Source organism: Nannobrachium achirus, assembly GCF_963921795.1.
Source record: "Nannobrachium achirus genome assembly, chromosome: 1".
Taxonomy (NCBI): domain Eukaryota; kingdom Metazoa; phylum Chordata; class Actinopteri; order Myctophiformes; family Myctophidae; genus Nannobrachium; species Nannobrachium achirus.
In genome coordinates, this window is record NC_137810.1 from 10,613,000 (window position 1) to 10,629,078 (window position 16,079).

Sequence of the window (16,079 nt, forward strand, 5' to 3'; positions counted from 1 at the left end):
TAAATATAAATTTTTGAAAAATCGTGAAAATTAGAATTTTGACCCGATTCTATAAGTGTCTTTTGAATCCTTCTAAGATTTTTGGAGAAAACCTATCTATGTCAGCAATCTGGCCAGCCATCGTCAATGAAAAGGTCCTTTTCACTTCAACTGGAGCTCCGTTAGTCTGTTCTTGAGAGACTACTATGTCAGTGGTGCTCAAACCTTTTCATGTGAAAGACCCCCAAAATGATATTTATTTGGCCACGGACCCCCATTTCAAAATATCTAGTTCCAGGGACCACCCAGAAGCAAAATTTGAGTTATAAACGTTCGCTTTGAAAATACATAACATTTTCACGACTTTTTCAAAAATAGCAGATCTACAAGCTCGCAGCGCGGCACTCGGTGCCGCGCTGCGAGCTTGTATATCTGCTATTTTTCACTGGTTAAAGCAGTCAATAATGCTAGGCCCTAAATGGGTTTAATGTCAGACATAAATATGTTTTGAGGACACTGTGGAGTGGCAAACACAGGAGATGGTCAAAGAGTTCAACAGTTCATGCAAAGACTAGGCGTCCCTACTAGGCTTCCTCTATTTCCTATAGGCCCCAGCGTCACCCAGCACTTCAATGACTAGGCGTCCCCATTAGGCTTCCTCTATTTCCTATAGGCTCCAGCGTCTGTAGATCTGCTATTTTTAAAATATAAAACCCTATTTCCTATAGGCCCCAGCGTCACCCAGCACTTCAATGACTAGGCGTCCCCATTAGGCTTCCTCTATTTCCTATAGGCCCCAGCGTCACCCAGCACTTCAATGACTAGGCGTCCCTACTAGGCTTCCTCTATTTCCTATAGGCCCAGCGTCACCCAGCACTTCAATGACTAGGCGTCCCCATTAGGCTTCCTCTATTTCCTATAGGCTCCAGCGCCGCCCAGCACTTCAATGACTAGGCGTCCCTACTAGGCTTCCTCTATTTCCTATAGGCCCCAGCGTCGCCCAGCACTTCAATGACTAGGCGTCCCTACTAGGCTTCCTCTATTTCCTATAGGCCCCAGCGTCACCCAGCACTTCAATGACTAGGCGTCCCTACTAGGCTTCCTCTATTTCCTATAGGCTCCAGCGTCACCCAGCACTTCAATGACTAGGCGTCCCTACTAGGCTTCCTCTATTTCCTATAGGCCCCAGCGTCGCCCAGCACTTCAATGACTAGGCGTCCCCATTAGGCTTCCTCTATTTCCTATAGGCCCCAGCGTCGCCCAGCACTTCCAATTAAGGAGTTGATGACTGACCGTCACATGACCCCAAGAATGGAGAAGTCACCCAGACTCGGAAGTAATCATTAGTCATCTTTTGGAAATAACCATGCATTGTATAGAAGGTATATTAAGGGCTGCAGGGACAGATAGAGGTTGTGACGAGAATTCATGCCCTCGCGCAGCTGCTGATGTTGCTAGCCAGGGACAGAGATCTCTGTAAAACTAATTCTATTATTCATCTGTCATATTTGTTAACTTACTAATTATTGATTAATAAATACATTCTAACGCTAATATTCTTGTCTGCTCTTAACTTCACCATTCAAAGAACACACAGAGATAGCGTGGTCCTGTACTCATGGCACAATTCTCTTGTTTGTGGGAAGCCATCTCTATCACTGGTCAGTAGGGGATTGGTAGAAAATAAGTATTTTTGGGGGCGAACTACTCCTTTAATTCTGACAGACACTTTGAGAACCACTGACCACTTCACCCATTTTCAACCTATCTTCGTAAATCGGTCCTCACTAAATGCTCATAATAAGATGGCACCATTTATTCTCTGAAAGTTCAGAGACCAGCCAATGACGTCATCGGTAGGCAGGTTTGGTCATTCTAAGCAAGATTTTTTTTTTGTTGTATGCAAGAACAATAGCTTCTACACTACATATACTTTCCAGGAAGAGTTTTGGAATGCTCATTGATGCTGTCATTGGTAGGCAGGTTTCTGAACTGGCCATGGACCACCAAAGAGAAATGAGTGAGTGAGTAGATGGACATTTTGACATCCAATAATGAATAATGAGCATAACATTTAATTCAAGATAAGGTTGACAATGAGAGAAATTTTAACTGAAAGTCAAAACTGTCTAAAAATAATGACAATGTTAAAACTATAATAACCTTGGTGATGAGTGTCACTAGCACCCTGCAGGCTGGGTCCCACTGTCAGAGAATGACTGTCACCCGTGTCCACAGTGGAGTCTTTACCACTGATCCGTCCCTCTGCATTTGGCTGAGAGTTCACAGCAGCCGCCGTACCGCCAGCGTTCATTTCAGACACCTGTCCTGCCCGCCTTATAACCGTAACAGAACGGACGTCGTCTCGGTGCGCCTGCTCTGCAGCTGAGGGGCAGTGGGCCGACCCGCCGTTTATGCGCTCTCTCTTGGCCGGCGCCGCGGAAAGAGGAGGAGCCGCCTGCCGTTTCTTGGCTCCCAAGGACCCGCTGCTCTCGTACGGGAGCGCCAGGATCCCTGCGGCGACGTGCCGCAGGACGTCGGCGAACGACCCGTCCAGGACGACTTCCAAAAGTCCCGCGGAGGTCGACCCTGTGGCGGCCGTGATGTCATCGCACAGGCGCAGCGCCTTGAGGGAGTCTCCTCCGCTGAAAAGGAAGTTGCGATCCTCCTCGATGTGTTGGTCTTCACCGACACCCAGAGCATCCTGCCAAGCAGAAACACAGTAGAAGTATGTAGACGTATATTAACAGCATATAGGGATGGGACGATAATCATTATAAAACACACTTATAATAATCGTATCACAGAGACTTTAAGTTATCATGAAATTGTCCTTACACTAGGATGAATTGGCTTCTTTTTTTTTTTTAAGATTTGTTTTTTGGGCTTTTTATGCCTTTATTCGATAGGACAGTAGACTGACAGGAAATGGGGAGAGAGATGGGGAATGACATGTGGCAAAGGTCGTCCGGATCGGGAATCGAACCGGCGACGCCAGCAGGCATCATAGCCTAGTATATGGTACGCGCCTTGACCACCAGGCCAGCGGTCGCCCCAGGATGAATTGGCATTTGATGAGCTGCAAATTCACTTCCAAACTTCCAAAAATAGCAGATCTACGGCTATCTGCTCTTTTTGGTGAACATTAACCCAAGAATAGGAACGCTGGGGGCTCAAGTGGTTAACAAATGTAGCATTTTAAGTTTTAATCATATTTTAATTATCATGATAATATCGTTAACTAGTTCACAGCCAAATCGCCTTCCATCGCCATTTTGAGGAGGGTGAGGCAGCCAGATCGCCAAACGTCGCCTTGGGGATCATTTTCTGATCATTTTGGTATTTTTTTGACATTTTTTGAGCTATAAATGACCTTTCTAGCTTAATTTTAGTCTAAAGTTACATATTCGAAGGAAGTGACATCATCGATGACGTAACCCGGAAGTCGTTCGGCCATAACATAGAATGGGCCTTTTTACAGCATTGAATGTTGACGTTTTTCTTATCAAACTTTACCATATGTAGACCGATTTTCATTCGGAAAAAAATGGCTGGACTGACAGATTGGTCACTCAAGAGCAAAAACGAGTGTAAATGGCGTGCGCACGACGTTCGGATCGTGTTTTATAGCTCCCGTTCGGCGGACCGGGAGACATAATGGCCGCCAATGGGCGCCGCCATTATGGGTCTACTGCTGTCCACTCGCTAGTCCAGACTCTAGGAGATTATCGTTGGGCACACTCTAGTGGATAGTACTAGTACTACATTCTACAACAATATGATCCCTGTTGGGTTAGATTAAAGCTAACTTGGAAATTAATAAAATTCCTGGCAGTATAGGCGCACAAGCCTATTGTAAATGGCTGGGAGAGAGTTTTAATTGCAAATATTTTTGATATAATAATCTTTACATGTCATTTTCATATGGTCCCATCCCTATCCACATATACCTTATGGTTCTCAACCTGTGGGTCGGGACCCCCAGGGGGGTCCCCAAATTATTGTGGGGGGTCCCAGATGATTAACTTAATGTGCAATATTGTTTTCTCTCTCAACAGTAAACAAACCAACATAAAGTTTAAGTGTACAGAGGGTAGGCCTGTCTGCACATTTCTAAAGTGACAATTTATGGACTTTTTAATACCTCTAAAATGACAAATTAAACATTGGCCAAATTGTCAAATATTAGAGGCAGAAATTGTGATTTCGATTGTTGGAGGTTGTTGTTTTTTCTCCCTTTGAGGACGTTGCGAGCCCCGCGGACCGGGTCTGCCCCTCAGCCCGTACACTGCTGCCCATTTGTGATATAGGGCAGGGGTCTTCAACGTTTTCAGGCCAAGGACCCCTTAGTCGAGAGAGAGATGAAGCAGGGACCACCACAACCATATAGTTTCATCGTTTAACAGCACAATCATCAGTGTATTTTGGATTCATGTCAATTTGTGTTTTCAGATATTTAACCAAATCATGTCAATACTTAATAAACTTGATCTTTCACTCTGTACTTAGTCTGCTCTTTTTCCCCTCTACACCAAAGCGCTTTGCCAAAAATAGCCGATCTACAAGCTCACAACGTCTCGTTTGTAGATCTGCTATTTTTGGCTAAAGTTCTCAGCATAAGGACATTAGGGTTCAAGTGGTTAAATAATATAAAAAAGGAGAAAAAAAGTTTCTATCACACAAAGATTTGGAGAACCCCCAGTAGTAACTCTGAGGACCCCCTAGGGGTCCCGGACCCCCTGTTGAAGACCCCTGATATAGGGTTTAAGTGGTTAACATTATGTGTATTATAAACAGTCTGTACCTGCCACAGGGACCCAAGTGTCTCCCTTAGTTTGGCCAAATCCCAAGATGTGGCATCAGGTGCCAAACGCTCCCTCTGCTGTTGGTATATCTTCATGAGTGCAGCCATGTCTACCTTACCTGCAGAAGAACAATGTTTCCGTGAACAACAGCTCCCTCTGCTGGACAAAGCTCCAAAATTCAAATGTTACCTTACAGTTTCACCAGAGACTGAACGCAGCTTGAAAGAGACAGACTGCTGGTGCTCACATGGGTGCAACAATTAATCAAACTAATTGAAATTGTTGTAATCAACTGTAAAACATATAACCCAGGGTTCCCCAATAGGCGGCCCGCGGGCCATTTGCGGCCCGCGGGGGGCTACTGTCTGGCCCACACCAACCCCAGTAATAATGGTGGTATAAGAGCAGCAACAAAACTAGTATATCGTCATTGTCGGGTGGAAAACCCGTATCTCAAAATGTGTAGTTCTTTTGCAAAGTAAAGTTCTACTTCATCAAACAAGGCCGTCGCACAAAAGTAGTGAAAACAGCTTTTGTGTTTAGTTTAGATCATTTTTAAAATGATAAATGCAAAACGAACGGTTTTGGACATACAAGATTTTCACCCGACATGACGATATCTGAACTATCACTGGAGTAGTGGGAACGCCACCGTCGCCCCCTGCAATGTTGCCTTCTTAAATCAGTATGGTAGTTCAAACACTTTCGAGATTGTTCAAAAATGCTTGTATATCTGAACTATTATGACAAGGCCAAAGCTAAAATGACACTGATGCTCTCACGGTTTTAATGGGTATAAAGTAATCTATTAATAATCAATCCCAATTTTTTGGCATGTCAGGCTAAATGTTTCACAAGCTGATCTACAAGCTCAAAATTTGATGGGTTGTGACGCACTATGAGTGTATAGATCAGTTATTTTCACTATTTGTGTGACGAAGTGGTTAATTGATTTGTTCAAATTACATTTAAGTGAATAAATAAATAAAAACATGCTTCTCGATCATTGAATTAATCAAAAAAAAAAGTAATGTATAGAATAATGGCTAAGAAGATGACAGAGACACGGTTCCCACACATCTTTACCAATTCATTTCCAAAACTTTTCCAGAATATTTAACCCAATTTCCAGGACTATAGAACAATAATTCAGCTCAATAACAGGTTGCTTACTCCTATGTTCAATGCCCAAAGACAGATAGTGTATGCCAGTGGTTCTCAACCTTTTCAGGCCGTGGCCCCCGAAATAATGATATTTGAACTGGGGACCCCCCACCCTGACGACCACTAAGAGTTGAGGAATTTTGTATAACACGTTCTATTGTGAAAATAGCTGATCTACATCTAGATCTGCTATTTTCACAATTTCTGCCTCTAATATTTGACAATTTGGCCCATGTCATTTCAGAGGTATTAACAAAATCAATAACCAAAGACAACGCATAGCTATTTTTTTCCAGGACCTTCCAGGACCCTTGATAAATTCCAAAACCTTTCCAGTACTGGAAAAATATTTGTCTAATTTCAAAATATTTCCAGGGATTTCATGACCGTGGGAACCCTGCAGAGAGTTGTGGCCCTGCTCACCGTGAGCAGACAGTGCCAGCGCTGGGACAAGCAGCAGTGTGTCTGGAAGGCTGGGGGCAGGGAGGAGCCGGGAGAGCTGCTGCAGGAGCACCTTCTGCAGGCTCCTGTCTGAAGTGGCCGTCTTCTGACCATGGTCTGTGGAGGAGAGGGGGTCCTCCTGGGGTTCAGAGGAGGAGAGGGGGTCCTCCTGGGGTTCAGAGGAGGAGGGTGGGTCCTCCTGGGGTTCAGAGGAGGAGAGCGGGTCCTCCTGGGGTTCAGAGGAGGAGAGCGGGTCCTCCTGGGGTTCAGAGGAGGAGAGGGGGTCCTCCTGGGGTTCAGAGGAGGAGAGGGGGTCCTCCTGGGGTTCAGAGGAGGCCTGGGGTCCGTGGCGGTCGGAGGGCGGCGGAGGAGCGGACGCTGCCCCTCCTGGGGCCCCGGGCGTCAACGGCACCACAAAGGCCACCAGCCCAGAGCCTTCCTGTTGTTGGAGACCCACAGCGCACATCTCCACCTGAGGGAGGCCGCTTAAGACCTGGTCGAAATAATAAGGATGTTGGACAGTGTTGATTTCGTCGACTAAAACTATGACGAAAAATGTTTGTCGACTGTGTTTTTTTCACTGACGAAAACTAAATAAAAACTAAACAGAAACTAAGCTGTGGTGACTAAAACTAAGACTAAATATATTGACAATTTCGTCAACAAAATACAAACTAGACTAAAACGTCAGGGAGGGACTAGTGGAGAAGAGAGTAATTTTATGTTTGGTTGCTCTCAGGTGTTGCGTGCTGAAAACAGCCGATCTACAACGCGTCGCGCTGCAAGCCCATATCAATTCATTGTAAAATATTACAGTAATTCATTGATGTGAAAAATGAGACAGGTACTCTTACTTTTACTTGCACTTAAAGTATTTTTAAAAGCACGTACTCTTGACTAGGCGACTTAAATGGTAAATGCTAAATGGTAAATGGTGCATTTATATAGCGCTTTTTATCCAAAGCGCATTACAGAGATTGTGCATTACATTCACCCATTCACGCACACATTCATACACCGGTGGCGGAGGAAACCATGCAAGGCACCAACCTGCTCACCGGGAGCAATGTGGGGTTCAGAGTCTTGCCCAAGGACCCTTCGACATTAACTCAGGGGGAGCCCCGGATTCAAACTGGGAACCCTTCGTGCTCTAATAACGGTTTCTCTACCCCTGAGCTATGCCACCCGCACTACTTAATACATTTAAAAGCAAGTTGAGTTACTTTTACTTGGAGTGGAGTACATGTACATGTTGACCCGTAGTATTTGTACTCTTAAAGAAAAGTACTGGGGTGGAGTACTTGGTCCATCTCTGGCAGGCAGCTGGCTCCAGGGAGACTGGCAGTAATGCTGTTGTCGGGCAGAAACTGCTCATCTCCATACTTTAAGCTTGTGTGTGTGTGTGTGTGTGTGTGTGTGTGTGTGTGTGTGTGTGTGTGTGTGTGTGTGTGTGTGTTTTTCTTTTTCTAAAGCAGATCCATAAGCTCAAAACACAGCACAAAGTGACATGTTTTGAGCTTGTAGATCTGCTCATTTAGAATTTGAATCCTGAAAAGTTAACAGTTTTGGACACCCGACGATAGATGATATACATGGGTATATCTTAGAGATGATATACATGGGTATATCTTAGAGATGATATACATGGGTATATCTTAGAGATGATATACATGGGTATATCTTAGAGATGATATACATGGGTATATCTTAGAGATGATATACATGGGTATATCTTAGAGATGATATACATGGGTATATCTTAGAGATGATATACATGGGTATATCTTAGAGACGATATACATGGGTATATCTTAGCTGGGTGAAGCCCAAAACACACCTGTACCCTGTAAAGAACACTGGTGTCAGTTGAGCAAAAGCTAAGGTACCGTATGGCAACATGACTGGTGTCAAAGCTAAGGTACCGTATGGCAACATGACTGGTGTCAAAGCTAAGGTACCGTATGGCAACATGACTGGTGTCAAAGCTAAGGTACCGTATGGCAACATGACTGGTGTCAAAGCTAAGGTACCGTATGGCAACATGACTGGTGTCAAAGCTAAGGTACCGTATGGCAACATGACTGGTGTCAAAGCTAAGGTACCGTATGGCAACATGACTGGTGTCAAAGCTAAGGTACCGTATGGCAACATGACTGGTGTCAAAGCTAAGGTACCGTATGGCAACATGACTGGTGTCAAAGCTAAGGTACCGTATGGCAACATGACTGGTGTCTTGCACGCGCGCGAAGCACCAGTCATGTTGCCATACCTTAGCAAGAGGCATGATGAATTTATTTTAAAGGGGAAGACCACACATTTTCAATATTGAAATATGTCATTAATATACCTTAGAGGAGTTGTGTGGAAATAGAAAAAAAGTTCCCCCCCTTCTGTGTTGTCTAGAACTGGAGGATTGATTTTGGGGTTTGTATTGTAAAAGTACAATGTGTGATGTCATCAAGTTGTACTTTACAATACAAACCCCCAAATCAATCCTCCAGTTCTAGACAACACAGAAAGGGGGGAATTTTTTTTCTATTTCCACACAACTCCTCTAAGGTATATTAATGACACAGTTCAATATTGAAAATGGGTGGTCTTCCCCTTTAAGGAGTACATTTACATTTTCCCCCCCCTGTAGCCAAGGTATGGCAGCTGCCATACCTTGCCATACCTAATTCACGCCTCTGGTAGAGAACAACTAAAGTGAAAATGTGGAATTAGTAGTAGAAAACAACAAAATAGTCCTCACTTGCTGCAAGCTGTCCAAGTTGACCCGTTGTCCGTGGCGTTTGACCAGTCGGTCTCTCCGTCCCAGGAAGTGCATGTGTTTGTCCCGGACCTCCACCCAGTCTCCAGTGGCGCGCATGGTCCCAGGGACAGCAGTCACCTCACTGTCCAGCAGACACACTCTGTCCTCCCCTCCTGCATGAAGGTCAGTGACAACCGTGTTGTTTATGGCAGGGGTTCCCAAACAGTTTTGTCTCAGGGCACCCCATAAATATATTGTTTTAATCCGAGGCACCCCTACATTATAATTTTCACTCCCAGCACCTTATATTTATAGCATATCGTTGTTGTCGGGTGGAAACCTTGTATGTCCAAAACCGTTTTTTATTCATCATCTATAAAATGTATAGTGAAAACAGCAGATCTACAAGCACACAACGCCTCGCATCGCGAGTACTGTAGGGCTGGGCAATATGGACAACATCTAAAAAATCAAACCTCGGTTCGAAGTGGAGCGGTGAATTTGAGCAGCTGTACCCTATGTGAGTGAGTGAGTGAGTGTAAACTGTGCCTGTGAGTGAGTGGTGAGTGTGCCTGGCCTGCACAAAACAGCGCCCCTCCTTTAACTAGTGTGTTGTGTGTGGCCACTCAAGGTATTGCCCAGGCTACGGACAGGGCCAGCCAGCCACCCACCCACCCAGCCAGCCAGCCAGCCAGCCAGCCAGCCAGCCAGCCAGCCAGCCAGCCACATACCCACGGATATACCTGTTCATTGGGAGCGCTTTCACCGCTCCAAAAATTAACCATTGTAACCAAATAATTCAATATCGACATTGTGAAGATAATATCTATTGTTTTATTTTGGCACAAATAGCTGATCTACAAGGTCATAACGTGTGTCACTGCAACTTGTTGTGAGCTGGTAGATTGGATGTGTTCGCTATTTTTGACATTTAAATGTATAACATGAAGGCTTATGTGATTAAAACAGAAATCTCAAAAGAAATAAAATCACAAAAGGTTAAAAGATGGAGATGACAGGTTTCTCACCAACAGCATGGATATAATATGGATATACTACAGCAGGGGTTCCCAAACTTTTTTGTCTCAGGGCACCCCATAAATATATTTTTTTATCCGAGGCACCCCTACATTATAATTTTCACTCCCAGCACCTTATATTTATAGCATATCGTCGTTGTCGGGTGGAAACCTTGTATGTCCATAAACCGTTCGTTTTGTATTTATCATCTATAAAATGTACTAAACTAGTGAAAACAGCAGATCTACAAGCAAACAACCCTTGTAGATCGGCTGTTTTCACTAGTTTTGTGCGACAGTCTTGTATGATGAAGCAGGGCTTTGGGCTTTACCAAAAGACGTACACATTTGAAACTTGGAGATACAAGGTTTCTGCCCGACAGTGACGATATTTTAGTGATTATGTTGCGAGGAAAACATTGAGATAATAGCCATTTTGGTTAGAACTGACTGAAAATAAATTTGTACTTCAAGTTTAAAATGATACTGAATATTTTTTCAAGTGTCCAAATGAATTCCAAATATCATCAAATTATCTTGCGGCACCCCTGGACTGCCGTCGCGGCACCCCGGGGTGCCCCGTCACCCACTTTGAAAACCCCTGGTCTACAGGACATCTTTCCCACCTATGAACACCTGTCCTTCTCCCTGGGTGACGATGCAGCCACGCTCATCTCTTACTAACCTATGAACACCTGTCCTTCTCCCTGGGTGACGATGCAGCCACGCTCATCTCTTACTAACCTATGAACACCTGTCCTTCTCCCTGGGTGACGATGCAGCCACGCTCATCTCTTACTAACCTATGAACACCTGTCCTTCTCCCTGGGTGACGATGCAGCCACGCTCATCTCTTACTAACCTTTATTACCCGGCTCGTTTGGGAGCTTGATTCTGATTGGTCGAGCGCTGAAATCAGCGGTGAATTATGAGCGTATAATGACCGCTCCGCTCTATAATTCACCGCTGCCTAATCAAAGGCTCAGTGCAGCTGCTGTATTTAGGCTGCACTGCGTGGAATTAGTGCCTTATCCAACATGTCAGCCATGTAAACAAACACACAGCGACATTTACAACCAAACGTTGCCCTGAAGAATGTTTTAAAAAACATTTGAGGCGAGAAATAGACGACGCAGTAACCGAAAATGGATTCTATTTGATCAGCACTTCCTTGTTTTCCAAGGCGACCGTGTTGCGCTCGGGGGGGCGCACTTTCAGCCGTCTGTAAACAAGGAAATACTTTGTTTTGTTTTTAGTTTTGAGTCAAATTATTAATTGTATGTATTAGCCGGGTAATAAGTGCTATAAGGTCTTGCTGCTTGGTCATTATGGCTTATATGGACACTTCGGGCTGATAATTCCCCTCGGCTCCGCCTCGGGGAATTATCACCCCGTCGTGTCCATATAAGCCATAATGGCCGCGCAGCAAGACCTTATCGCATACATGAACAGCTGTCCTTCTCCCTTGGTGACGATGCAGCCACGCTCATCTCTTACTAACCTATGAACACCTGTCCTTCTCTCTCGGTGACGATGCAGCCACGCTCATCTAACAGATAATTTTCCAAACGCACTCACGCCTCACGCCTCATGCTCTAACGCTCTAACGCGTTTATCTATTCACTCGCTTCAGCAACTGATCCCAAAGTTCACATGGTATTGGCCATTAGCATTATACCAACGCTGTTGGTAAATAAAGCTGTTTATTAGCGTTTTCTTCCACTTCTGTTGAACTCTGCTGTCTGTTGCCAGGGTTACGTTCCGTTCCTCCAGGCCATGGGATCTGTAGCCCCACACACACCTCTCTCTCTCTCTCTCTCTCTCTCTCTCTCTCTCTCTCTCTCTCTCTCTCTCTCTCTCTCTCTCTCTCTCTCTCTCTCTCTCTCTCTCTCTCTCTCTCTCTCTCTCTGGGTGCGTTTGATGTGTCTCATCTTCCAACGGGTATGAAAAAACTACAACCCACACTCTGCACATATTTTGGAGCACATATCTTCGAACGGGTAAGGTCTAGTCTCTTACTAACCTATGAACAGCTGTCCTTCTCCCTCGGTGACGATGCAGCCACGCTCATCTCTTACTTCCACACTGGTTCCCATCAGAGGGGCTCCTAATGGCACGGAGCACTCTGCTCTGGAAGAGAAGTAAACATGAGTCATTGATAGGGCTGTCACAATTATTACATAATCGTCTAATCGTGATTATTTGACATTATCGCAATTATTTTTGTCATAATCGTCATAATCGTGAATGTTGAAAAATGTCAGAAATAGTGGAAATAGCAGATCTACAAGCTCACAACGCGTCGCATCGCGACGCGTTGTGAGCTTGTAGATCGGCTATTTCCACTATCAAAGTTATTTTTTAAGTAGTAAGTTGTCAAATATGTCAGTAATTTCTTTGTATATTTAGGTTATGTCTCATATCTACCATGTACAAATTCAAAGCCTATAAAAGCCAAACAGAAATGTAATTATCAACGACAAAAACACAATTAAATCGTTAATCGCCAATTATTTGAGTAATTATTTAAGTATTTAATCGTCATGTAAAATGTCATATCGTGACAGCCCTAGTCATTGATTGACATCTAGAAGTCAGGCCTTCCATAAAGCCACAATCCTGTGATGGCAGAATGTCTTTCCTTTTTTTCAAAGTTAATGTATGGTAAATAATATGCCGTATACAAGAAGTCTATGTCACGGTTCAACATGAGATCAACATCAATGCCTTTCTCTCTCTTTGTCAGAGAGGCAGAGAGAGACTGTATACTGTAGAAATATAATACTGTATCAAAACATTAGTCGTGGCAGTTTGGCTTTGATTAAAATGTAGTTTGCATCAGTGCCCACACCCTAGGTGGGGTTGGCAAAAGGGCCTTTCTGTGTGGAGTTTGCATGTTCTCCCCGTGTCTCCTAGGGTAGATACCCTCACAAAAACATGCAGTAATCCTGGTCTCTATAAAGCCTCCCCCTGGCCAGCCGGGGCGCCTGATGGAGGGGAATGGAACTGGTTGGAATAACGTGTTCCTTCCACGCGCTACGTCCAACCGGGGAAGCTCCCCCTGTCAGGTGATAAGAAGCGGCCTGCTCACTCCTCATGCATTGATTGAAGGAAGCATGAGCTCAGTTCGGGGCCCTCCCCAGGTTGGCAGAGGGAGAGTAGAGCCCAGGATCACAGCTTAGGCAATTGGCACCGGGTGAAAAAATGGGTTACAAAAATCGTGGGATAAAAAAAAAAAAAAAAAAAAAAATGTAGTTTGAATTAGTTGTAGTGTATTAGTTTTAGGAATTGACTAATTAGCCTTGATTTGTAGATGGCTGAAAAGGGTAGAATGAAAGAATAATCACAAAATGACGGTGGAAAATGATTCCTTTTTGCTTTCAGTCTTTAGCTTTATCTGTAACCATAGCAACCCTCGTAGAGCGCACTCACTGGTAGGGCTGTCACGATATGACATTTTACACGACGATTAATTGTCACTCAAATAACTGCGATTAACGATTTGACTGTGTTTTTGTCGTTGATAATTACATTTCTGTTTGGCTTTTAGGCTTTGAAGTTGCACCTGGCAGAAAAGACACGTGACCTAAATATACAAAGAAATAATGGACATATTTGACAACTTTCTACTTAAAAAATAACATTGGTAGTGGAAATAGCCGATCTACTATACAAGCTCAAGCTTGTAGATCTGCTATTTCCACTATTTTTTACTTATATATGAAATATTTTCAACATTCACGATTATGTAAAATAAGTAAGGGATAATGAATGGCTCCGCGGTGAATGACGACAGATAACTGACCGACGGACTGATAACTCCCCAAGGCGCTAGCCGAATTGAAGTTATCTGTCGTCATTCACCAAGGAGCCATTCATTATCCCGCTTATTACCCGGTTACTAAATAAAAGTAATAATTTGACTCAAAACTAAAAACAAAACAAAGTATTTCCTTGTTTACAGACGGCTGTAAGTGTTCCACAAGTGTTGCGCTGGGCGTCCTCCCAGCGCGACACGGTCGCCTTGGAAAACAAGGAAGTGCTGATTAGATAGAATCCATTTTCTGATACTACGTCCTCTATTTCTCGCTTAAAATATTTTTTAAAACATTCTTGAGATCAACGTTTAGTTGTAAATGTCGCTGTGTGTCTGTTTACATGGCTGACATGTTGGCTACAGCACAAGGTTCACGCAGTGCAGCTTGACTGCAGCAGGTGCTCTGAGTCTTTGATTAGGCAGCGGTCTGTTATAGAGCGGAGCGGTCTGTTATCGGGTGATAACAGACCGCTCATTTCAGCGCTTGACCAATCAGAATCAAACATTCTAACAAGCCGGGTAATAATTGCGATTAGACGAGTATTATGTAACAATTGTGACAAGCCCTACTCACTGGCCGTTGGACGGCAGCAGCAGGCTCTCGGGGACTCGGTAGCAACAGGCCCAACAGGAGACCTCTGTGATGCCGTAGATGTTGTAGATGCGGGTTTGGTTGCCCTCCTGCCTCCAGCTCCTGAGCAGGGCCGGAGAGGGGCAGGCCTCGCCGCCCAGCGCCAACACCCGCACAGAGGAGCCGGCGCACAACACCTGCTCCCGCAGGGCACGCCGGCCCAACCGGCCCAGCAGAGCAGGAGTCACCTGTTGGAGGGACAGACAGTGTGGTGGAATTCAGATCAATCAATAATAATCATGAGAAAAATGAGGAGACGAGACAATTTATATTAGGTGGTGCCAGTGTTGATTTCGTCGACCTAAAACTATGACGAAAAATGTGTGTCGACTGCGTTTTTTTTTCACTGACGAAAACTAAATAAAAACGAAATAAAAACTAAGCTGTGATGACTAAAACTAAGACTAAATATATTGACAATTTCGTCAACAAAATAAAAACTAGGAGGGACTAGTGGAGGAGAAAGTCATTTTATGTTTGGTTGCTCTCAGGTTGCTTGCTGAAAATAGCAGATCTACAAGCTCTGTGAGCTTGTAGATCGGCTATTTTCAGCATGCAACCAAGTGTAAAATCAGTCATTTCGATGCCATCAAGGCCTGCCAAAATACACTTTAGTTGACTAAATCAACTGTAGATTTAGTCAACTAAAATCTCATGATATTTAGTCGACTAAATTTAGACTAAAAAACTTTTCAGGAGACTAAATTATGACTAAAACTAAATGAGATTTTATTGAAAAGACTACGACTAAAACTAAATCAAAATGTGCTGTCAAAAACAACACTGGGTGGTGGTGTGGTCAAGTTTATGTATCATGATATCATGGACAGAAGTACAATTAACACTCTGGGCAGGGGTAAAAGAGTTCTGCCAAGAAGAATGGTCAAACAGTAGAGTTATACTGTGGCTTCAAGGCCTCTGGAACGAGCTGTACCATAACTAGATAGGCTTTACCAAAACAATAGTACTGAGGCCTAATAAAGACCTCTCGACTCCTAACTATCAAGTATTAGTATCATCATACAGACCTAGATATTAATATAATCAATGAATACATGATCTACTCTATAACGTCACACATAATCAATCATGATAAACTCTAATCTACTGCAACAGGAAGAGGGATGTCCTGGGTAGAATCATACGACTAATACCCTCAGCCTGTTCATTTATCGATTTGTAACATACAACGCCTTGTGCTGCGAGGCATTGAGAGCTTGTAGATCAGCTATTTTTGGCAAATCGGTTTGGTGTAGAGGTTTAAAAAGAGAGCAGATCAAATTGACTAAGTATCGACGATTTAAGTGGTTAAATGTCTGAAAAAACACATTAACACGCGTCCAACAGAGACTGATGACCGTGCTGTCAAACAAGTCTATGAAATCTTTGAAAATCTGCAACACAATTTTGTCCGATATGTAGTGGGGGTCCCTGCTTCATCTCTCTCAGCTAAGGGGTCCTTGGCCTGAAA

The 16,079-nt window shown here is 43.9% G+C and overlaps 1 protein-coding gene across 1 annotated transcript in view; it reads right to left on the reverse strand.

Annotated features, from left to right (window-relative positions):
* Positions 1-16,079, reverse strand: part of aasdh (aminoadipate-semialdehyde dehydrogenase) — an 83,880-nt gene that overhangs the window by 49,329 nt on the left and 18,472 nt on the right. The window contains exons 7-12 of the mRNA XM_080726996.1: positions 14,552-14,796; positions 12,184-12,290; positions 9,142-9,314; positions 6,372-6,882; positions 4,784-4,902; positions 2,143-2,683 (exon numbers count right to left, since the gene is read on the reverse strand). Of these exons, the coding sequence (XP_080583122.1) occupies positions 2,143-2,683; positions 4,784-4,902; positions 6,372-6,882; positions 9,142-9,314; positions 12,184-12,290; positions 14,552-14,796 (1,696 nt within the window). The remainder of the gene's footprint in view (positions 1-2,142; positions 2,684-4,783; positions 4,903-6,371; positions 6,883-9,141; positions 9,315-12,183; positions 12,291-14,551; positions 14,797-16,079) is intronic.